The sequence below is a fragment of the Aspergillus niger genome (assembly GCF_000002855.4).
Source record: "Aspergillus niger supercontig An08".
In the NCBI taxonomy this organism is placed as follows: Eukaryota; Fungi; Ascomycota; class Eurotiomycetes; order Eurotiales; family Aspergillaceae; genus Aspergillus; species Aspergillus niger.
Window position 1 is genome coordinate 766362 of NT_166524.1, and position 23759 is coordinate 790120.

General features: G+C 50.9%; 9 protein-coding genes across 9 annotated transcripts; 4 read left to right on the top strand and 5 right to left on the bottom strand.

Annotated features, from left to right (window-relative positions):
* Positions 1-412: 412 nt before the first annotated feature.
* Positions 413-1591, bottom strand: An08g03320 (uncharacterized protein; the record flags this gene model as incomplete). Its single annotated transcript, XM_059748945.1, has 3 exons — positions 413-547; positions 633-1376; positions 1589-1591. The coding sequence occupies 3 exons, from the start codon at positions 1589-1591 to the stop codon at positions 413-415; spliced, it is 882 nt and encodes a 293-aa protein (XP_059603962.1).
* Positions 1592-1801: 210 nt separating this feature from the next.
* An08g03330 (hypothetical protein) lies at positions 1802-2408 on the top strand (the record flags this gene model as incomplete). The annotated part of the gene is made up of 3 exons (XM_059748946.1): positions 1802-1987; positions 2058-2142; positions 2263-2408. 3 exons carry the CDS (start codon positions 1802-1804, stop codon positions 2406-2408), a joined length of 417 nt encoding a protein of 138 aa, XP_059603963.1.
* Positions 2409-2704: 296 nt separating this feature from the next.
* An08g03340 (uncharacterized protein) lies at positions 2705-4973 on the bottom strand (the record flags this gene model as incomplete). The annotated part of the gene is made up of 2 exons (XM_059748947.1): positions 2705-4709; positions 4768-4973. The coding sequence occupies 2 exons, from the start codon at positions 4971-4973 to the stop codon at positions 2705-2707; spliced, it is 2211 nt and encodes a 736-aa protein (XP_059603964.1).
* A 571-nt stretch (positions 4974-5544) lies between these two features.
* Positions 5545-5884, top strand: An08g03350 (hypothetical protein; the record flags this gene model as incomplete). Its single annotated transcript, XM_059748948.1, has 2 exons — positions 5545-5811; positions 5882-5884. 2 exons carry the CDS (start codon positions 5545-5547, stop codon positions 5882-5884), a joined length of 270 nt encoding a protein of 89 aa, XP_059603965.1.
* Positions 5885-6999: 1115 nt separating this feature from the next.
* On the top strand, positions 7000-10339 carry An08g03360 (uncharacterized protein; the record flags this gene model as incomplete). The annotated part of the gene is made up of 3 exons (XM_001392415.3): positions 7000-7653; positions 7712-8339; positions 8394-10339. The coding sequence occupies 3 exons, from the start codon at positions 7000-7002 to the stop codon at positions 10337-10339; spliced, it is 3228 nt and encodes a 1075-aa protein (XP_001392452.1).
* Positions 10340-11018: 679 nt separating this feature from the next.
* An08g03370 (hypothetical protein) lies at positions 11019-11300 on the bottom strand (the record flags this gene model as incomplete). The annotated part of the gene is made up of 3 exons (XM_059748949.1): positions 11019-11125; positions 11213-11225; positions 11268-11300. The coding sequence occupies 3 exons, from the start codon at positions 11298-11300 to the stop codon at positions 11019-11021; spliced, it is 153 nt and encodes a 50-aa protein (XP_059603966.1).
* A 724-nt stretch (positions 11301-12024) lies between these two features.
* An08g03380 (uncharacterized protein) lies at positions 12025-14126 on the top strand (the record flags this gene model as incomplete). The annotated part of the gene is made up of 3 exons (XM_001392417.1): positions 12025-12072; positions 12426-13614; positions 13669-14126. The coding sequence occupies 3 exons, from the start codon at positions 12025-12027 to the stop codon at positions 14124-14126; spliced, it is 1695 nt and encodes a 564-aa protein (XP_001392454.1).
* Positions 14127-14983: 857 nt separating this feature from the next.
* Positions 14984-15703, bottom strand: An08g03390 (uncharacterized protein; the record flags this gene model as incomplete). Its single annotated transcript, XM_001392418.3, has 1 exon — positions 14984-15703. One exon carries the CDS (start codon positions 15701-15703, stop codon positions 14984-14986), a length of 720 nt encoding a protein of 239 aa, XP_001392455.3.
* A 1571-nt stretch (positions 15704-17274) lies between these two features.
* On the bottom strand, positions 17275-23744 carry An08g03400 (uncharacterized protein; the record flags this gene model as incomplete). Its single annotated transcript, XM_001392419.1, has 4 exons — positions 17275-18959; positions 19017-19680; positions 19736-22078; positions 22134-23744. 4 exons carry the CDS (start codon positions 23742-23744, stop codon positions 17275-17277), a joined length of 6303 nt encoding a protein of 2100 aa, XP_001392456.1.
* Positions 23745-23759: the final 15 nt, after the last annotated feature.

The following is a 23759-nucleotide window of genomic DNA, read 5'->3' on the forward strand; positions in this document are numbered from 1 at the left end:
ATGAAGAAGAAACAATCAATCAATCAATCAATCAATCAATAATTGGGGTATTGTGCGGAACCAGACAAATGGGACATGAACGTGAAAATCGACTTAGTTGAGGTGATGCCTTGGCACCTGGGTATGGGGAAGAGTAGATTAGGCTTGCGCGGGGAGAAAAAGTAGGTGTGCCAATTCGATGGCAATGCAGTCGTGAAATAAGTAAGTAGGGGGGTATCGAGATATTATCATCATTATTTGGAATGTTAATCAGTCGGATGAGGTATGGTGTGTTGTAGTGTGCGGTGTTGTGTTGTTTATTCCTGCAATATCAGACCGTATATCAAAGGGTGTATTGGGTGGATCGTCTCTGCAGGTAGTTCATGCACGCAGGCTGTTAGAGTGCATGTGAGCTATCGCAGCCACGAAACTGTCATGACACCGATTGTCGCGGGACAACGAGGGCGCTAATAACGTGGGCGGGATTCCACCCTTGGTCGACTAGGGGCACATGTTCTTTGAGCATTCTGCCTAGGTAGACAAGTCTCACACGGTGAGTGCGCGGAATCTATACAACCACGGCTTCTGTTAGACTGCATGTCCAAATTTTGTTTCAAAGGAGGGTGGATAAAGCATAGCGCAAGCTGACGTACCCCTGCCTCTTGTTGCACTTTGCGGGCTATCGAGCCGACGTTCATCGTCTTCACCACTGACAGGATGATATCGGGACCGCCTCTATCGCTCAATCGCGCACGGATGCGGATTAGATCACGCTCGCTAGTCTTGCCCTTTTCGTCGCGACGACGTTCTATGTCATCGGCTATTAACTCATCCCCTGAGGCTTCGTCTGAAGATAGCTTGCCGTCGTCCGTATCGAAGTCATCCGGCTCCTGGTCGGATCGCACGATATTCTCTGGGTCGCTCACAATGCACTGTGGTAGCCGGTAGAGTACACCCTGCTCGTCGTAGCAGCCTTGGCAGAGATCGCCGGTGGGGACGGTGATGCCGGCTGCATCAATGAAACTTTGCGCTGTTGCGAGATCACCGGCGCGCATCAAAGAGATGGCCGCAGACAAAGCCGCCCAGATCTCCGAACGACCCGTGACCCTAGTTTCGAAGAACTCGGTGCGCTCCTGGTCTAATTGTGTGCGGGTCCATAGGCGCCGTTTGCTATACCAGACGTGACGACGGATAGGCGCATTGTAATGCTGGTTCAGCGGGAAGTGCTCTGCCCTGATTCGGGACCCGCGCGCCCTGGCAGATGAGTTGCCGGAGGTGAGCGCATTGCTTGTTGCGGCGGCTTGGGGATGAATGTCTTCGGAACGGCGCTCTTCGGTGACTACCTGTGCCGCGTAGGAAGGACGGCTATAGTCGCGCGATAAGGAAAAGCAACAACCCTATGGATTTTCATATACAGTGAGAATTTTGGAAACCCATAATTCCATGTACATGAACTAGATGGAAGAGAGAGAAGAGGGGCGGTTGCAGGGCATGGACCTTTGAGATAACGGGTAGCAGGACGGGATGGCATGCGACTCCGCATCGGGGGAATGTATAGGGTGTGGACATAGAGACTTCAAGGAAACAGAGGGGTAGTTGAAAGACTCACCATGTTGAAGAAACAAGCTCAAGCTCCATCAGCCAAAGATAACCGGTCGCCAGAACCGACGGGGGTTCAGTGGTCAGTGAGAGTCACTGCAGGGACGCAGTTGGAGATGACCAAATGAGGAGGGGGAAGGCGTGGAGGGGTGGAAGAAGTGGTTCACGATGCCGGTGGGAGAGAGCTTATTAGACAGGCTTAGTCTAATGAGCCGTTCCTATCATGGATCGAGAATCCTCCCATCCAGTTATCGTAATCGGTCGTATGACCCGAAGCGGTGGAAACCCAGTGGTGAATGGGTGGCGGGCGATGCGGAGAGTTGCAGCGCAATGGCCTGACCAGCCACAATGCAGAGCGAGAGAGAGGCACAGAGAGGGAGAGAGTGTGTATGGAAGAGAAGGAAATACGGTGACAACGATTGAGGAGAGAAAAGCAATAGACGAGCACTGCTGATCGACCAGGTTGAGGTAAATAAAAGGAACCAACCAGCGGGGGAAGAAGAGGAGAGGATATGACGATGACGGCGCACCGACGTGAGGGGATTAGCCCAAGGTTGACTGGAGGTTCGCCGTCCCCTTCTTCGTGTAAAGCAAAGTAAGAGAACTTTAAGTGCGGAGCCTAGAGTAGATATTGCCAACCGATCACTCGCTCCGCAACGTTTCCTGCGGTGTCACCCTATGCAGGTCTTGTCCAGACCGTTCTTTTGCGAGTTGGAGAGTTAGAGAGGGAGAGATGGCGAGTTGGGGGGAAGTTGCAAAGGCGGCTTTCTCTTCCGGCTTCACTGTATCGGATGTCACAGTTCAAGTCTCTCTCCACTGGCAAAGATTGAATAGAAAAGAGAAGAGACAGGAAAAAAGAAATAAACAATTATTCTACTCTGATTGAAAGATACTGCATATTTATTTTTCTTTTTTCTTATGCATCCACTGTCAGGTGGATCTCCTTTTTCTTTTTTTTAATCGACCAAAGAAAAGTTTAAGCGGTCGGGTACGTGGAAGAAGTGGGACTTTGCAAACATCCCCAGACGATCATTACGTTTCAAAGTCAATATTGGTTTTGCCTGCAGGGAATACGAAGACAGGGTGTCTATCTATCGGTACAAGTTTGGATCCTCCAATATATCAATCAGCTCATTTCCTCATCCTCGTCTTCATCATCGCTGCCGAAGATCGCCTTGAACACCGCCTCGCCCGGCCGCTCGGCTTCTAGAGCTTCGTTGCGCTCTGGCTCGACCACCACTGGTGCCCGACTCCCCGCTGGCCCTGATGACGTCGGCGAGGCCGCGTCTGAAGCTGCCAGAGATCCACCGCCAGCCTCAAGCATGAGCTGGTTCATAACATCCCGCGAAACTAACTCTTTCGGCCCGGAAGCGGTCTGGTAACCTGCCGATTGGAACCGGCTCCCGGGGGCTGAGGCTTCAGCGCGTCCCGATGGCGCACCAGGATCCATTTGGACATGCTCGGGGGGCCGAACATTGAATCGTTTGCACAAGAGACGCGTCGGGTAGAAAGAGATGCTACTACGAGTCATTGGGCCAAACATGCCAATCTTCGCTGCCTCCACTGCAGGGTCCTCTGGTTTTGCTGCGGGCTTGCTAAGCAACGGCTCCGCCGAAGGAGATCCGTCAGACTTGTCGGACGACTCTTTGGGTCCGGAACTGGCAGAGGTGAATCGCGATGCCATGAGCCCAGACATCGGCTTGAAGACCTCCGCCGCTCGCGCAAATTCGTGTAGTTCCGCAGCCCATTCATCTGTAGTTGATCCGGCAACCCGGTCCGGGAGACTGTCTCGGAGTCCAGCTCGTACTTGTAGGAATGTTCGATAGCGGTCCCGTTTGCTTAGGTCTTCCGAATACGGCATCCAACCACTGGCTGCTCGTGTGAGTGCCTGGACGGCTACCTGCTTGTCCAATTTAGGTACGAGATCCCATAAATCCTTGCGCTTCTCCGCTTCTGAGACCTCGTAACCTTTAGGGGCTTTTTCACCAAGCGCCGGCGGCAGATCGGTCTTCCCTGTAAGCTTCACGATTCTTTCCCGAGCCTCGGGAGTCATCCAATCGAATATGGACTTTCCGGGAAGTTGTGCTTCTCCCAAGAGAGCGGCTCTTGCGGTAGGATCCATTGACGAAGCTTTAGCTGCCTCAGCCGTAGAAACGTAGTTTGAGACATCCCTTTCCTGTGTCGGTGCTTTGCGGGATTTCCAATCCTTGGGGATTTCTGGTGGCGCATACTTCTTCTCTTGCGAGGATATTGAGAGGCTTGAAATTCCCTCCGCAAGCAAGAATCCTTCCAAAGGTAAACGACCATCAGAACACTTTCGAAAACCGGCGGCACCGTTGGCGGCAATGACCCTCTTCGGTATGTATACGGGTTTGTTGCTGAGAAGCGGGTTTGACGAACTGGGGAGGGTTCTCGCATCCTCAGCAGGCTTTGCTTTCTTCTTCTTCTTTTTGTCCCCTCCAATGACTCGGTTGTAAGATATCTGTGGGCCTAAGGAATAGGGATCCTCGTCATCCGAGCCAGTATCATTCAACACGCCGACACCAAACGCCCCGCGTCGAGGTCCTTTCGCTTTGGGCTGCTTCGGCTTCCCCGGAGCCATTAGCCGCTTTCCGAAGAACGCATCATTATCCTCGTCGTCGGACTCGTTTGCTTTGGTTTGCTGAGCGTCTAGACGGGCCTCTCCTTCATATCCAAGGCCCTTATGATCGGTCTTATGGATGAAGGCAACCATTGGCGGGTTTTCGGGCGCGAAGAGGTATGTTTGTTCAGCTCCTCCGTCACGTTGCAACATACCGTCCCCGAGGTCAGCTCTACGTCGCACCTTGGGCCCAATCCCCTGGCCTTCTCGCCACCCCATCCTCTTCAGAAGTTTCACCCCCATAGTTTCTCCGCTCGTTTTCAGAAGGTCCATCAACCCTCCGCGGCGCGCCAATTCGGCATCTGTAGAACCAAAGCCGGAGTACTCATCGGCAGTTTGCAGTCTCTTGGCCTCTTCTGCTTCCCGAACATCCTCCTCATCCATGAAATCTTCTGGTCGTTGCTGTCGAACATCCTTGGCGCGGTTCTGGCGCGAAGACACAAAGGTTGCTGGAGTCCATCCTTCCTTCGACCCGACGGTGTTGAAGTACCTGAAGATGGGCCGCCTTTAGTGTGCTGTCCAACGCTATTCATGAATCGTGAGCTCACCCGGCACTGAACCCACCGGTGAAGGCACCATGTAGGCGTTTCCTTCCCCGGTCATCGGTCACCTCCTGCTTCCAGATGGGCGCATATGATCCGTCGTCTCGCACGCTATCGTCTAGTGGGGGTAACGGAGTTCCGTATAATGCGTAAGGAGACTGGCGCGCCTGCAGGTCTGCCTCAAAGGCGGCGCGGCTCCTTTTACTGGCCATGATGGAGGTGCAGCTCAAGGGTGCAGCATGGCTGTTTCCGACGTCGACATACCATCAGTGTCTGTAGTGTAGATCCTACGCGGATGAAGTGGACTTACCACTACTAGTATAGAAATTACCCACCAGGTGAATCAGTGAAAGAGAACTAAGTTTGGTGGATTGTGAGGAAGAGGGAACGAAACAAATGATGATGATGATGATGATGATGAACGATGCATGGTTAGAGGCCGCGGGCGGAAGACATGTGACAAGGCGGACATGGGATTGGCGTGTGCACCGCCACGTTTCTGTGTGGCTGAAAACAGTAACTGCAGTAGCTCAAAGTACTAGAACCTGGCCGGATTTCTTGTTTATAGATCAAACTCGATTCATTATTGCTGTGAATCATGGGATGTGTCGATAGTTTTGGGAAAGATGGGAGTTTTGGGCTACGTTTGTTGGTCTTTTGTTCAGCTGGACAATTCATAGTAAGAGGCCCCAACAATATATACTCCGTACTACTAGACTGGCTGTTCTCAGATTAACCGCGAGATCATGAATGATGGCCACGGGGGCGGATGACAGATCCAACATGAGCATCCGGAAACAGAACGAGCATCTGATGTCCACTTCTGCGACCGAACGTGCTTGGCAGATAATCTGGGCTCATCCGACCAACTTAATTTGGACCGTCCAGCAGGAAATGGTCAGGACCCAGAATGATGATGATGAGTCTCTCGGCCAGCTGATCATGCCCATCCGTGCCCAAAACACCGAAAGTCCGACGTATCCATTGGTCTCGTTCCACCGGCGGTCGGAGCAGAAGCAGTTGGCAGGGTCCTTGATCCAACCTGTAGGGGTGAGTGAGATTGAGGAGGGGAACTACTAGACTATTGCCTGGGAGGCAACCACTATGTGATTCAATATAGTAACCTCGGTTTGGAAACGTGCATGCAGCTGTCTAATTTCTACCGGGAGGGGGGAAAGGAAAAAAAAGGGAAGAGGGAGTAAGAAGCAGACAGGAATGGAATCCCCGTTGATATAGAAAATGCTAAAATAGTAAGAAGAGGAACAAGAAGTAAGACAACGGTAACTATTCTCAGATGAAGATGAGTGGATGGAAATTGCAGTTTCCTTTCCCCTGCGTAACTCGATGCAATCGCCCTGGTGATTCCGCCAGAATCCATGCAGCAGCAAGCAAATACGAGAGGTCGCATGGGCATCATTTCCTCACCCTCCCTTCTTCTCTCTCTCTCTCTCTCTCTTGTTTTCCTTCTCTCTTTTTAAACTTATCTCATTCACTCCCAAGAGGCACGTCCTGCATTTTAAAGACAGCAGCCAAGCAAGACCCTTCATTTCCCACCCAAGGTACCACACATTCTTGGCCTTAGCAGAGTGCGGCGGAGATCAGAGACATTCGGGATATCCCCTCTTCTCTAGTGTGTCTCCGGGACTGCTATTCCTGGCTGATTCCTGGCTGGCTTGTCCGGTCCTGGTCTGGTCTGGTTTCTGGCTTTCTCCGCAGCTGCCAGCCGCAATAATCCCAGCGTCAATTCCTCTTTCTCTCTGCATTTCGCAAACTCCCCTTCGTCCATTTCTCCTTTCCCTTATTTTCCTTTCCCCCCCCCTTTCACTCTTTTTCTTACTCTATTGTGGGTGGTATCTATTCACTCCTTTCTCCTGTTTCCCCCCCCCCTCTCCGCTAGTAGTGGTGCCCGTCCTTCTACTACTATTCCCCTCACCCACCTCTTCCCCCCCCCTAATTTCTAGACCTTCCGAAAATACATGGGGGAGGAGTGTACCAAGCCGTTTCGCTGGAGACTGGACGTACCCACGCAGGCTGTCGCTTCCCTCAAAGTTGCTCCGTCAGCCAACGCCATCTCCCCCACTCGCTCCCACTTGCTCCCCGACCGGTGCCTCTGGCCTCCCTTTGGGCTGCATCCGCCCTCACGCGAAAACCTCCCCTCGATCAGCAAGTGATCTTAGGGTGGATGAAGCGCGCTGAATCGTGGTTGGCTCGGAACTCGTCAATTTCGTGCCCATCGTGATGTCCACTGCTGCTCCTCCCACTGCGTCACCCTCCGTCGTCCGAAGCCAGTCCATCTCCTCTCGCTCCTCTTCCCATCGTCCTCCTTCATCCGATCTTCCTCACCGAACCCGAAGTGTCGCGGTCCGTCCCGCGACTGCCTCCCAGCCCTCTCCGCAGCATCACCATCATCATCATCACCACTCGCAGAATCGCTACTCCCATTCCTACTCCAAGTCTCAGTCCTATGATCGTCGCCCTCCGTCGAACCAAGCCGTCTTTGACAACATAGCCCGTCGCGATTTTGAAGCCTCCAGGGGTGCCCAACCCGCTCCGTTCCGTCGGGACTCCTCAAGGGAGCGTTCACAGGAGCGCCCCTCCACCTCCTACCGTTCAGAACAGCCACCCTCACACAAACAGCACCGGAATCTGTCGGCCCACGGTCATCAACGGGATAGCATCGACATGGCTACCGCGGGGCCCATCATGGCGGAGGGCGTTGCGGGACATTCGCAGGCTGCTACCGGCGCCCATCTGCACCCGACCAACTCCGTACAAACAAAGCGTCGCACGATGATCACAACCCCCTCAGGCCAATGGGCTTTGGGCAAAACACTGGGAGCAGGCAGTATGGGCAAGGTCAAAGTCGGAAAGAACATGGACACTGGAGAGCAGGTAAGTAATATATCGGTGTCCTTAGGGTTCTTGCCATTTATTTACTAATTTCATGCAGGTGGCCGTTAAGATCGTCCCCCGGCAATCGACGGAGGAACACCGCAGCTCGCGCGAAGCCGAAAGAGCTGATCGCTCCAAAGAGATCCGAACCGCCCGCGAAGCGGCCATTGTTAGCCTCGTCAATCATCCGTACATCTGTGGTATGCGAGATGTGGTGCGAACCAACTACCATTGGTACATGTTGTTCGAACTCGTCAATGGGGGTCAGATGTTGGACTACATCATCTCCCATGGCAAGTTGAAAGAGAAGCAGGCTCGGAAGTTCGCCCGTCAGATCGCCAGCGCATTGGATTATTGCCACCGCAATAGCATCGTGCATCGTGACCTGAAGATCGAGAACATCCTGATCAGCAAGACTGGAGACATCAAGATCATCGACTTTGGCCTGAGCAATCTTTTCTCCCCACGGAGCCTTCTCAAGACATTCTGTGGCAGTCTCTACTTCGCAGCTCCGGAATTGCTACAGGCTAGACAATATACCGGTCCGGAGGTGGATGTATGGAGTTTCGGGATTGTGCTCTATGTCCTGGTCTGTGGCAAAGTACCTTTCGACGATCAGAGCATGCCCAAACTTCATGCCAAGATCAAGCAGGGTGTTTTCGAGTACCCGCCCGGCCTCACAACTGGTGAGCTTACCCCTCGCCCTCTTCACCTACGCAATGCTAATGCTTGAGTTGTAGAATGTCGCCATATAATTTCGCGCATGTTGGTAACCGATCCCAAGCAGCGTGCCAGTTTGGCAGAGATAATGAATCACCCATGGATGAACAAGGGTTTCAATGGGCCACCCGACAACTATCTTCCATACCGTGAACCGATACAGCTTCCCTTGGACCCGGAGGTCATTGAGAAAATGACCGGTTTTGATTTTGGATCCGCGGATTACATTGCATCACAACTTACCAAAATCATTGAGTCGGAGGAGTATCAGCATGCTGTAAAGGCTATGGCTCGTGATCAGCCTCCTCCCAGTCATACCGAGAAGAAGCGTGGTGTGTTCGACTTTTACAAGCGACGAAACTCGGCCAGCAGAGACACACTGTCTGCGCCCTCCGCAGAGGCTGTTCAACTAGGCAACGATCCGGTCAACGCTTATAGTCCCCTTCTGTCGGTTTACTACCTCGTAAAGGAGAAACTTGACAGAGAGCGGGTTGAAGTTAACCCTGGCGCGCTTGGTGTTCCACATGCTAGCGGGGACTCGATGCTCCAGATGCCAGATCTTCCTGCGCCAGAGGCCGCTCACACCAATCAATACCACGTTCCCGGAGAGAAAGATACCGGCAGGAGGTCTCGTCCTAGGGCAAGGACACATGGCGACGATGATCTCAATGATGGTATTAAGAACCTCCATCTGGCCCCGCAAGCCGGGCATTCTCCTGCGCCTCCTGCGTCGCAACCGGAGACTCCGGTGAAGAAGGAGAGCACTGCAGCGGGTATCCTACGGCGCTTCAGTACGAGAAGGACAAAGGAGCGCAGCCGCGACCCGGAACGCGGCAGACTTGGGAGCCCACATACGCCGTCCTTGAATGTCCAACCTCCCGCCGATTCAGCTTCACCTCTTTCCAGAGGGTTTAGCGTCAAGAGAACCCGACGTGCGGACCCGTCGCCGACGGCCGTTCACACGGGGGGTAGTCAACCACAGCACCAGGATCTTCTCAAGGCTCCAGGATCCGCCGAGCCGGCCTCGCGGTCCAACAAGTTCTTGGAGAGATCTGCAAGTGTGAACTCGGCAGACTACCGAGCTCGCCGCTCTCGTAGACATGAAGCGGATACGGCGGTCCAGCCACCTCCCACTAGCGGTTCCGACTTCGCGAACATGCAGAAAGAAACCGCGCCCGGAAAAGAGGCCAAGTTGACCCGCACACATACAGCCCGGACCATGTCTCTGGGTCACGCTCGTCGTGAGAGTATCCAGGCTCGGAGAGCTAGACGGGAGGCAACGCGCGAGGCCAACGTTCCTGAGGAGACCGATGCAGATATATCGGGCGCCGGCACGGCACTTGAAAGTGCCAACGAAGGAGAGGATCTCTCTAAGCCGGTGTACCTCAAGGGACTTTTCAGTGTTTCAACAACCAGCAGCAAACCCCTGCCAGTCATCCGGGCTGATATCATCCGGGTATTGAAACAGCTCTCTGTGGAGTACGTTGAGATCAAGGGCGGCTTTAGCTGTCGCCACGCGCCGAGCATCGACTTGGATAAAGTAGTAGATGTCGGACCCCCAAGCCCAGACCGTCAGGGACAAGTTTCGGGCCATCGTCGTCGCATCAGCTTTGGGGGCTTTTTGAACCACGATGACCGAGACGAATCGCGACACTACACGCCTCGGGGCCAGCGTCGGACCCGGGCTCCACCGGATCAAAGTTTCGTGACAGACTCTGAAGGCCCTGACGAAGATGATGGCTCTCGGGACCACCGTGACAACGTGGTGGTGGGCGAACGTGTCATGGGGGAGACTACGACCCGGGTGCAGAGTGATACGGGCGAGAACTTGGTCCTAAGGTTTGAAATTCTGATCGTCAAGGTGCCGCTGTTCTCGCTGCATGGTATCCAATTCAAGAAGGTTGCAGGGGGTATGTGGCAGTACCGGGAAATGGCCAAGAAAATCCTGGACGCATTAAGACTCTGAGAGTATTGTGAATGGGGCGCCTGCACGCAGATTGCATTTAAATTTACTCGGGCCAGTCGGCTCGAACCATGAGCATTTGCATGAGCATCACGTGTTTCTTTTGTTCCTTTTCCTTATGTTAACTTTCGGTCTGCATAGTCCCTGAGCTGGCTCATCGTCCCCGGTAGCGGTTTGTCGTGGTGTACATTAGAACCGAGCAAGGATGCATCATGGATTTCCGTCAGTTTTCTTCCCTCCCCCGAGTCTTTCGACCCTTGACCTGTTGTATAATTTTCTGGGCTGTTTTCCTATGTTAGAGTTCTGTCTCTCTACAGGACTATGGAGCGTTACTATACGTAGGAATGTCGGCCCCCTGTTTTCAGTCACATTGAAGGTTATGATATAGGTAGATTTGATGGCAAGTCATAATACTTCGGTTCGCTGGCCATCCACTTGTGTCAGCGGTTCATTAACCTACAAAGCATTTACCAACAGTGTAGAGACCTTGATAGGCCGTACTTGGCTGCCCCTGATGCAGACTATGTTTTAAAACTTCTTGTAGCAATTAGCAATCACGTGGTACACTATGGTAGCAGATGCTAGTCAAATATAGAACTTTCTAAGCGTATAGTATCTGTATGTAGTCGATTCGCTTAAATGCAATGCCACAGACCGACTAAGTTCAACGCCCAAAGCTCATCTACCAAATATCTAGATCAGCGGAAGCCAGATTATGCACTTGCCAGTAGCCAGTTGGCCCCTTAGCGTGACGCCGTGGGGTTAGCTTAATTACTAGAGACGGGGACGCTAAAGAGGTGAAGTATAGGGTGTCGTGTAATGTATAAGCACTACCGCATAGCATCTTGCTTTCAGAACTGGACCAATATATCATACCTCGAATTGAAGTCTATCAAAGTTTGTACAGTTCTCGGGTCTGAAGACGACTTACAATTGTCAATTGTCTATAACAATAGTAAACCATGTTTCAAACATGATTAGTCATGAAGCAGATGACATGCCAAGAAATTATGCCACTTTCACAAAGAATTAATTAAAGCCAGTTCGAATTGCTCTAATGTCTTCACTAAAGCATTTATTTAGAATTAATTTATCAGATATGATTTGCAAGATATTATTCTATATGTCTATATAATTATTATCACTAATTTACCAAGTTGTGCTGTATGTGCTGTCTTGATACTATTGTGTCTGCATTTGTTGTTTTGGCAGGGCGGAACTAGGCAAAGATAACAGGATTAGCCCCTTTTATGGTTTCTCTTTCACGACTCACCCTTATTGGTCAGACTAGAATGCTCGGTGCAATTTACCAAGTGTTTTTCTGATATAACAAACCAGCATAACAGTAGAAGTCCAAAATAAAGGGATAGTTTAATGCCACTTCTTCTTCATCCTTTTAATTATTGAAATATTAATTTGTCAGTTACATTTGATATAAATTGTAGTGTTATATCAGCCAATTCACTGAAACTAAATAATTTATAAATCAGCTGACTTGTAATTTCCTAAAATAGTCTAGTCTTATTTTTGGTTCACTCCTAACTCCAAGACCTGATTTTATTCTAATGATCATCTTCAGCAGCCACCAGGCTCATGTTGTCCTCTATAGGCGTGTCATTCTTGTGGTAGTCATTTTACCTATGAATTTACTACTGCTACAAAGCTGAGTACTTGTTGCATCTGCCACCATGGTCATCGATCTTACGGTCGACTCAGACTCAGAGGAGAGAAATGAGGTAAGTTGCACTTTTATGCATTTCCGCCCTTTCAAAATTGTTTGGCGTCGTGTTATTTTGGTGTTGTTTTTGCGGCTAGTTGTCTATCTACTTTTGTATGAGGGAGCGGCTATACTGCATTGCATGGATGTCCTCTGTTGTGCGCACTTGTACCAATGCCACAACATCTTTTTTAAATTGGAAATTTCCTTTCTTTTTTTGTTTCTTGTCAAAAGAGATTGGAATCTGACAGTCTCGCACTTGTTTTTTTCTCTGTTATATGTTCTTGTGACCTTCACAATTTTGCTTCACTTTATTCACTGCGCAACCCCTGCTATAGTTCGTGAGAGGATCAGCTGACTTGATACATCTAGAATCATGTGCCATCTTCAGCACCACCTCTTCAGAACAACACCCCCAAGTCTCCTTCCACTCTCACCCACCGCCCTGCGTCCTCAGTTCCCTTGAAAAGGAAATCTGAAGATGCAGAGGAACTGCTGGCATCCTTCCTGCCCCGCCGGCCGCAATCACAGCCGCGGTCTTTTTCCCAACCACAGTCGGCAAACCGCGCCAATCAGCACGCCATCTCTATCGAAATAGAGGATGACGATGATGATGACGAGGATGTCAAGCCTGTTCAGATTCGGCGCAGAGTTACAGCTGCTCGAACCTCCTCCTTTAATCCTAACGCCATCTCTGCTAGTAAGGAAAACAGACCTCTGCAGATCAAGTCTAATGCAACATCTACTCGCTCATCGTCACCCTTCAATCTCACGACCACCAATCACGATCACCGCCGCAGCCAAGACCGGGATGAAGACAGAAAGCAGAGATCCCTCTTAAGCACCCGTCGGTCCATATCATTTCAAACCCCCAGTCCCGGCCCTATCTCTCTCAGCGTAGTAATTCCCTCGCCTTCTCGGCGCCAGCAACAAGAACTCGATTCAGCCGAAGTGATCTCCGTCCCTTCTCCAATTGGCCTCTCCGAGAACTTCTATCCAACCGACGCATATGAGAAACGCGCCTTGAAAGGCGCATACCCTGTGGCCCGAAAAGTCAATCGAGCAGCCATCCCATTCACTATCGGCGCCCCTGGCCCGCTGTTGACTTCTAAGCCGGATATCAGCGCACAGCTGCACCAAACCCTGCAGCAGAAGCTCGCAAAGATCCGAGGCCCCAAAGTAACCTTTGCATCTGGGGACCAGCACCAGCTAGCGCAGTTCGCAGCCAACTTTGAGTTCGTTAATGCATACAAGCTACGACAAGGGGTCACGCCTGTTCCAGAGGAGTTCCTTGCGGGATGTAGCTGTGACGGATTCTGCGATCCAGCAAGATGTCTTTGTCTCAGCAAAGAAGAGGAGACCAATGACCCAATGGTGCCGTATAAGCGGGCTGACGATGATGGGCGATTGTTGGTTCTCACCCCGGAGTTCCTAAAACGAAAAGCCATGATCTACGAGTGTAGTTCGAGATGTGGATGTGATGAGCGGTGCTGGAATCGGGTGGTGCAGAATGGCCGGACGGTACGGCTAGAGATTTTCCAGACCGGTAATCGAGGGTTCGGTATGTCACAGGCCATATTCATTTTAGACGTATAAATACTAATCAAGAAAAAAGGCCTCCGCTCCCCCGACCACATTCGCGCAGGTCAATTCATCGACTGCTACCTCGGGGAGGTCATCACCAAAGAAGTGGCCGACATCCGCGAAGACGTCGCGACATCTCAAAACAGACACTCGTATCTATTCAGTCTCGACTTTCTCGCCACCGGCGAAGACAGCAAATACGTAGTAGACGGACACAAATTCGGTGGTCCAACGCGATTCATGAATCACTCATGCAACCCTAACTGTCGCATGATTACCGTGACCCGCAACCACGCTGACGATTACCTGTACGACTTGGCTTTCTTCGCTTTTAAAGATGTGCCGCCTATGACGGAACTGACATTTGATTATAATCCCGGCTGGGAGAAAGTCAAGAAAGTTGATCCGAATGCCGTTCCTTGCCTCTGTGGGGAGAGTAATTGTCGAGGTCAGCTGTGGCCGAATCAGAGGAAGGCGAAGAGGGGGTGATTCTTCTCCTTCAATTCCTTTTCTCTATGCGGACTTTCTTTCGACGTACACTTCGTTGACTTCATATTATGATATGATATCATATGCCATTGCATGAGAGTGCGCGTTAAGTTGATGAACTGCATGTCTGGAATTTCTTGAGGAGGTGAGGTACATGCGATCATCGTTTCTATATGGGAGTTGGGCATCTTTCTTGAGTTCTTGCCTTGCATTGCATCATCTATGTATTCTCTGGGGAACGGTTCAAAGGCCTCGGTGTCTTTCGAATCTCTTGCATGTGAATTTCTTCGTCTCGATATCAGATACCCCGGTGGATTCAATTACATTGTCTTTCTTCTTCTTCTTTCCCACTTTGCTTCCTATTTGCGACTTTACGGAGTTCCATGTACACTGCTGGCCTTCAGATAAGCAACACGCGGGTGTACTCACCCTATTTTTACAGAGTCGGTCATTTCTTATTCTAATTCATGCTCAGAGCAAAGAAAGGACAGGTGGACAAAAACTAGCAAGTTGAGGAAACAAGAAATGTTCATTATGTATGCTAGCCTGCAACTTATGCAGTGCATTAACCTGAATGATATGTTCATAGCAGGAAAAGAATCAGATAATCAGATTCACTCAGAATCATTATCAAATCATAAGAAAGTAAAACAAAGTACCAAGCAAGCACATAACAAAACCCTCTAAACAATGAAAATGCCAAAATAAACTCCACCCCATCCCATCCCATCCATAAATTAAATAAATCACAATTCACCAAGGTATCCCAGAATCACAAATCGCTCAATCCCGACGAAAACAATCCCAATACTCCATCCCAAACCCCATTGACAAGTAATTAAAATTGAATAAAAGATTCACCCCCTCCCCTCCATAACCTCAAAAATCCCCCCCATCACAAACCTCGGCTGGACACTACTCCTCTCCAACACCCCGCCATCCAATCCATCCCCACCAAAAACACTCGCATCCATACTATCCAACGCAAACCCGACCCCCAACAACGGATCCACGGGTCTCGGCTCCATCAGATCCAATCCCAGACGCTCAATCTTATCCTCATCGGCACGGGATCGCTCCTCGGACAAGGCCAAATCGACCTTGGAGGGTCTCCGCCGCAGCAGCATCATCGACATGGACGAGGGACGATGATGGTGGTGGTAGTACCGGAAGGGACTTTGGCTGCGGCTGCGACTTCGGCAGTAGTAGTCTTGTTGGCCATAGTCGGAGAGAGAGGTGCTGTTGAGGCTGCCGATAGCGTGGTGGTTGTTGAAGCGACGGCGGGGGACGGGCGATGAGGTGGGCGAGGAAGTGGGACTGGCGGTTGTGGAGCTGAGTGGAGTTGGGGTGGTGGATGGAATGGAGAGAGTGACGGAGAGGGATGGGGAGGATGGACCGCCGCCGGGATTAATAGTATTTGAGGATGGGGGGTGTGGATGGGGTGGGATTATGGTTGATGTTGTTGTTGTGGTGGTGGTAGAGGTGGACATTTTGGTGTTGCGGTCGGATGGTGATGATGATGATGATGAAGGGAAAGAAGTGTGGAGGTGGAGGGGGGTGGGTTGGTTAGGGCGCATATTGGTTGATTGTTTGAAGATGAGGAGGATAGATCAGATTGGAACTGAGGATGTCTGGGGGGTGGGAAGGAAGAGACAATAAAGTAAAAAGGTAAGATGGGATAATAAAATGAGATGATGTCAGGTGCGCGCGGGCTGACCGACAATATGAATAATAAAGTAATTAAGATTGACAGATAAAATCAGTGTATGGATGAGATTTGATTTGATTGAAATCAATAGAATGAGACTCGGAGGGAAAATTGGATCGAGTCAGGTGGTCGGTCTCGTTTTACTCGGGTTTCGCCTCACCAAAGCAAAGCAAAGCAAGCAAAGAGAACTTTCAAAAGTATGTGGGGAGACAAATAACGAGATCTCGGTTTAGGATCAGGTCAGGTACAATAATATCAGAAGCAAATAATAAGTTAGTCACTGAAGAGTTGAATGACGACAATAACGTCAGAGGAAGGAGTCACGCCTCATTGCAGCATCAATAACAAAGAAGCAGCCAGAAGTAACTAGAGCAAGCAGGCAGGCCGACGGAGTAGTTTAAACCTTCTTATAACCAAAGACCAGCAGGGGCCCCCCCATTTGCATCCACATCATTTCAAGACGAAAAGGAACCCCGAGCCAGCCTTGAATCAACAAAAGCGGCAGGCAAGGAAGGAGAAAAAGGGAAAGGAATTAAGTGTAAACTAGACGGGGTTAAGATGATTGAACGAGGGCGACCAGCAAGTCGCCGAACGCAGTGACTTTCCTTGCCCCCTCGTTGCTGCATCCGGCCATCTCAACTACTATCTTATCCCTTCCGATGTGCCTCCTGCTTTGGCTTTCATTCTTCCCCTTCTTTTCCGCCTGCGGCCGTCTCTTTTTTCTCCTTCCCTGTCTTTCATCCTTAAACAGACGTACGACTGGAGATAACATACGTGTTCGTGTCGGCTCTCTCCCTGCATCCTGATTTCATAAACCCAACCTTCATCGTTGCCCAATCCGGTAATGCCAAGCATCCTGGGAAGGAAAATTCATTGCTGAAAATTACCAATCAATCATCATTGATCTATTCCTCTCTCTCTCTCTGTGTCGACTTTCTAGCTAGAAAAGAAATAAACTGTACACATACACATACACATGATGCAAACGCATGGATGAACTGACCTGCGCTCGGAACCAAGTAACGCAGTGGATTTCGCCCACACGCCCCCGCTATGCAAAACACCTAGTCTCGTAGCGATCAACAACACGCACTCATTCTTTCTCTACCTCATCCACATCATTCCCCATACTTCGGTCACTGACAGATCACACAGACCAGCAAATGGATCACCCAAAAACAATAGACAGACAGTAGATGATGGAAGCATCGTAACATCGGGAACGGCACGGCAAATAAGTAAGAGGAAAGGGATAAAAGCAAGACACGCCAAAAAACAGGAGTAAACCAAGAAATGGAAATGAGAGTCAAGCAAGAAACAAAGTCAAGGGTGAAGATTTGAAATCATCCCCATGTTCACATCTCTAATAAAGAGAAAAAAAAAAGTAATAACCAAGATCGTGGCAACATCGCTCATATATCAACCAACTCATCTATTCCCTCACTCCCCCGATCGCCGTCGCTGTGTAAAGCTGCGTCGGATACTCTCTCCCCATACCGACTCGCCCAGCGACTGCATCACATCGTTGACGTTCATCGCGCTATTCTGCCGCGAATGCGCTGGGCTTGCCTGCTCATCATGCACATCACCTCCGCTGCCGTACGACGACGTCGTGCCGGCTCGCTCCCGCAGAGGCGACAGCGATGGGCTGATGCTGGACCATTCCGTCGACGGGGAGTTCAGGACAGAGATCCGACCCAGCGGACTGGTATCGATGGGTGGCAGCTGGTACCGGGTGGCTCGCCCGGTCGGGGACGTCGGGGACAGCATCGGCTGCTGCGACGATTCTTCTCCGGTAAGCGCGTCGCGTGCTTGTTCTCGTGGCCCCTCGACCGCCGCCGGCTCATCGTGAGATCCGTCATCAATAAAGATCTCCGGCACCGAGAACTGAGGAACACCACTCATCCGGGCCGATTTCTTATGCTCAACCCGGCGCCGGAACTCGCGAGACCAGTACAGTGTGTCAAAGAAGCCGATCACCGTCTGCCGACGGATGGTTTCCTCGACGCGCTGCAGTCGCGCCCGTCTGCGCAGGAACTCTTCCAGTCGCAGACTCTTGCTGTCGCTGATCACGTTGTAATGGGCCAGGATCATGAGACAGGAGTGGAACGAGATGCCGCGCACCGGGTCCGCCGACACAAGCACCTCCTCATAGAACGCATTCAGCCGTTGCCGGCGGTTGCGCACCACGTCCGTTGGGATCTGTCGAAGGATTCGGGCCATCTTGTCCAAGTCTAGCCCGTCGACCACTCTGCGATGGGCAAGCAGCGAGTCGCGCTTGTCCACCCGGCATTCTTCCATGATTTGGCCGATAGTGAACTCACCATCGTAGATCCGCATCGAAAACACCCCCGAGAGCTCTCCCAGCAGTCGCGGGAACTGTTCTTTGGTGATATACCCGGTTCCGTCCGGGTCATATGTAGCCCACGCATGCTTGAAACGGCGGATATCCTCGCGGCTGATCGCATAGAGCCCACTGCTCTTCTGATACACGTAGGAGAAGCTCTCGAAGATCAAGGACGTGAACAGTGAGACGAAGAGATACATGCTGATAATATTCCAAGCAATGAACAGCGTCCGAGCCCATGGCGCACTGCCACAGTCATCTAAGAAAAAGTTGCCATCGTAGGTGCACATCGGAGGACTCATCGTGGCATAATCTTCCATGATCTCGTTCCAGCCTTCTCCGCAACTCATCCGGAAGAGCAGCACCAGCGCCTTGGGAACATCGCGGAAGTTGAGGTTGTCGGTCTCTTGTGAACCAAACTTCGTGAGACCAAAGGCCTGGTTCATGGCGATCGCGAACACTAGGAAGAGGACAAACCAGGTGGCGATGAGGTTTCCGATCGACGTCAGACTAGCTGCGGCGGTTTTGAATAGCTGGTCAAGCTGGTTGTTCCGGGGTATAATAAGAAGAGTGATCGAAACCAGGAAGAGCTTGTTCAGCTCGTTGATCACCTGGCTAGACGAGACGAATCTCAAAATCGTCGTTATGAACGTCCCGGAGACAGAGAGCAACGAATACACATCCCATGAACTCCGGCTAAACCGGTGCCAACCCAAGCCAAGCATTCGGATCAGAACATTAGCAATGTAGACAAAGTTGAAGGCAAAGAATATTATCTCTGTACTAAATTAGCGGGAACAAGCTCGTTTGCAAGGCCATAGGAAGAACTACTCACCTCGGGTCTGATCCCATACATCCGGCTCGGGATAGTATTCCAAGACCAGCAACAACAGATGGAGTGTGAGGATGAATGTCACGCATCTCGCCCATGGGCCATGTTTCTTAACGGCGACTCGGTAACTCCACATCTTCCATTGTCGGCTCTTATTGTCAAAGGAGCGCTTTGAAGGGGAGATTTGCCGGAGCAACTTTCTCAATTCCAGCCACGATCGCTGTTCAGCAGTAAGATACGCTACACCAGTCTCTTCTGTGTAGTTCCGCATGAACACAGATACGAACAGCGTCAGGACGAAGACGGCACCAAGCAGGTTGAAAATGATAAAGAAGAGCCCATTCTCCGGCGCAACGTAGTCCTGCGGCTGCATATCCACACCAGTAATACTCATAGCACTGTCCTGCACGTCGATCCAGCCTTCTTGAGAGACAATCTGGAACAGAATGAAGAGGGAATCGCCAAAGTTGTCAAAGTCGTAATAAGAATTGTCGGCCACTCGCGGAGAAAGAACATCCCAATTGAAAGGCGTGTTCTTGTACTCACCAATGCACTGATCCAGGCTTCCTGAAATGTCGCCATCATTGCATGAAACCATTCGTCCAGCGAATAGATTTACTCCATAGATAGCGAAGGGGATCAAAAAGCTCATCGAAACAGCCGCGGCCTGCCAAGCGCATCAGATTCTGCCTCTAGGGGGCTCAACAGGGGGCGGGACTTACAGCAATGACCTTCCATCCTCCAACAATGATCACTGAATGGAAAGTATTCTTAGCGCTATCACTGACGTTCAAGAGTCTCAAAGCCCTAAGAGCCTTGAAAGCTCCAATCGCTCGGGTGACGCCCCAATCTTCGAACAGGGATCCACCGACGCTGATCCAGAGCGTGATCAAAACCACACCATCAAGAAAGCCCCAGGAACCGCGAAAGTACGCATTAGGCGTCCAGAAAAACCCATCCGCTATAACTTTGATGATAGCTTCTATGGTGAACAAGACCGCGAAGCCCATGTCAGTGTAGGTAAACCAATCCCTGTTCGTCGTAAAGTGATTCTTCTGGTAGATTGGTGTGGTTATGCAGGCCAGCAACACCATTGCGACGATGGCCGCGTAAATGAACGCGGAAAATGCATACCAGACAGGCTTGTAGGGATCTACACCCTCCACTCGTTGAACTCCACGCCCCGGCCCCACGATACGCTGGCATAGCTTCCGAACGGGGTGGTTTGGCGCAAAGATAAACAGCGACTTGTTGTAATTTGGGTGTCGCATGAGATACTCTCGTTGGGCCCTTTTCCTCTGCTCAGCTGCTGAAACGAATTCCTTCGCCATCGTCCTTGGGTCTAGCTCATCAAATGTACGCGGGATATCCAGCTTGGAGTAGAAAGGGTTCGGCTCTCGACGCATGATTGACGTGGTGAACTTCGTCCAGATCCGCGAGAAGAATCCTGGCTGAGCTGTCTCGGCCGTGGCCGACTGTTCTAATGGGACGTTGTCTCCTGGCCGATGCTCGGGTGGTTCATCCTCATCAAGGAACTCCTGGACGACAGCATCCTTGAGTAACATCTCCAGTGCCGCTGGGCCGTGGTCAAGAGGGTCCTTATACCGGTTCGAGTCCTTGCCCAGCTTAAAAATCTTGGAAAGAGACAAGTTCCCCTGCGAGGCCATGCTAACTTGTTTCTGCTGCAAGAACGCTTTGACCTGCTGAAGCCGTTTTTCATCCTCCGAGACATCAAAGCTTTCCTGGATGACAGCAATGAACATGTTCAGGACAATGAAGTTGGCCAGGATAAACCATAATATCAAGAAAGCCGCAGAGATCCAAGCTGTATTGTATGACACTGTGTACGTGGTAGCGTTATACAAGATGTCCGTCCAATTTTCGCTTGACAAGATTTGATACATCCCGAGAAAAGAGTTGTAGATGTCGGAAAAGGTGATGATTATGGTATCGCCGTCTGCGTCTTCCTCTGGAATCTGGCCACGGAAGAGCTGAGTTGCGAAAATGGAAGCAAGGAAGGTAATCAGAAAGACAAAGAAGATCAGGTTCAGCAGACCAACTGCATTACGAAAGACAACCATAATGAGGTCCCTGGTCACCTTAAATGCGAGCACGACGCGATATACTCGAAGAATTTGAAAGAGCGTAAGGACATCGTATGCTCGTTCACGCTTGATCGCCGGGATCTGAATGATGCACGTTATTATGACGAGGCCCAGATCGACCCAATTCCGCGTTTTTTTGTGGAAGGTGCGCCAATCCGAGGCAAATCGTAGGATAATTTCGAAAAGGAATACGAAAGTCATAACAAGTTCTGTGGTGTCAATAAACTGGGCCCGATCGTCGCTCATGGAAGCGCTCCTCAGAGCCTGGACCACAAGATCGAAAATGATGATGCAAACCCAGAGCCATTCGGTCTTGTCATAAAGACGCTTGATCGCACTGACCTTCCGAGAGGCCAAATCCTCTCTTTCAGTCGTGTCTATCTTCTTAACGGCAAAGGCACTGCGCTGACTTTCCTCTCGAATGACCTGAAAAGCATGGGTGATCACTGCAACCAACAAATTGACCATCCACAAACTCAATATGAGAAGCCCGCATATGAAGAAAAGAGAAGAAGCGAGATAGTCACTGTCGGCAGTATAGTAGAGTAGGTCAGTGAATGTGTTCGAGCTCATAATTACAAACACAAGCTCCAGCGAATTCACGATGTTGTCAAAACTTAACGTCCCATTGTAGGGATTGTCTCCTTCAAGACAAATAGAGCCTGCAGGACAGATGTAGCCTTTCGGAGAAGACGAACTCGGAGTATTATCCTTCTGAATCCATGGCATTTGTTGTTTAGTGGTCGCATTGAGGTAGCCTCCACAAAACTGTAAAGAGCCATTTGGATCATTCTGTGCGTAATCGCTTTCACCATCAACGCCAAGCCAGACACAGGTTCTCCGAAGGCTTGACTTGAAGCTTTGGATGCCGACGATAGCAAACAGAAGCCAGAAGAAGCCGATAAGGAACGCTACGTGCGCAAGCAAGGGTGCTGCTTTCTTGAGACTGCGGAGGATAACCTTGTCTCTGATGTCAGTGAACGACGTGGCTAAGAGTATTCGGCGGTTTACTTACAGAAGTACCATTGGTCAGATTCAAGAGACGAAGAATTCGAAGACAGCTCAACATGCTGAAAACATAGAGCTGCTGGCGAGTTTCGACTCCATATATCGAGAGGAAGAAGGAGACCCAGTACGATACTAAGGCGACGAAATCGAGCCGATTGAATGAGTGTCGCAGGAATGCACGATGAGCTAGTCGTACGCGACTTTTCTGAAGAGGGTCATCGGCCAATTGATTCTCCAACTGATTCAAGCCGCCCGTAAAAGTTCGTATAATGGAGGCCTGGGGTTGTTCTGACATGGCAGACTTTCGCACCGAGAATTGCCGCTGTGGTATGATCAGGTTCTTCCCTTTCTCGACCACTGCCTTCCTGAAGCCCATCGACCGGTCTATGGTGCTGTATTCGGCAGGGTTGATGATCAATCCTGACACAAGGATTTTGGCGATAATCTCGAGCGTGTAGATAATGAAGATGGCAAAGTAGGGATAATCCATGGGATTGGCTCCCCAACGGACAGCGCGGGGATATTTCCAGACAGAACGTGCAGATTCAATGGTCAGCAAAATTGTCTGGACCACGATCACGATCAGAATAAAGGGTTCTGTGAACGGGTGGACGAGTATATCACACAACCACATCCGCAGAGCATTATCTGGGCCTAGGATACCCAGCGACTTCCCTCTCAAAGGATTGCTAATACCGCGCCATGCCTTATTGCTCGAGGGCAGTTTCTCTCTAGGAGCTGAACTGTTCAATGAAGTGGTAGACGGCGCATCATGCGCATAGTCCGGCAAAGATGGAAGTACTGGGGGCTCTTCCATTCGCGCATTCTTATGCGATTCCTCCCTGAGGATTGATTGCTCTACCACTTCTGGTTCGTTACTAAGGTTAACAATACGCTGGGACATGGACTTCATCATAGAACTGGCCCGCAACAAGGCAGATCCCGAGGCCGAGGGGGACAGCGATCGCGACCTGTCCGCTGCATTGCTTCCCCCGCGGGATCTCCCCACGAAACCATCCTCCAGATTGTGTAGATCATCACCCAATCGTGACCCCGAATGGCCGGTAGCAGGGAATTGAACCGATCTTGTGCCGCCCCGATCGTTCTGATGTTCATTGTCTGAGCCGGATGCTCCGCTTATGGGCTGGACGTTTTGGGTTTCCGTCAATCGTGCGGTGTCATTGTAGGTGTCGATGTGGGCGAGGTAGTGTTCGGCTCCGTCGAGCGGCACGGTATCTAGGTCGACGCTGGAGGGTGCTCGACTATGCGTCGGGGCAAGAGAGGTACTGGGCGAGGGATCAAAGCTGAGACCGAACGAAGTTGCTTGAGCAAACGCCTCCGGATCTTCGATTGCTTCTTCATCTTCTTCATGGGAAATGTGAGGATGCGGGCGCGCATTGCCCGCCGCATTGGCCGTTTCAACGGGTGAATCCACCGCTATGCGCTCATAGTTTCTCCCTGTCCGACCCCTACCGGTCAAAGATCGGCCCAGCCTTGTCGCAACACCACCTGGGCCTCCACGTTCATGGTCTGGCGATGAGAGATCCTGCAAGGGGATTGAGTGATCGATGTGGAAGTTATCGTCGTCGGGGCCGCGGTCATGGCTACTTGAAGCCATGGTGGGCAGTCGTCA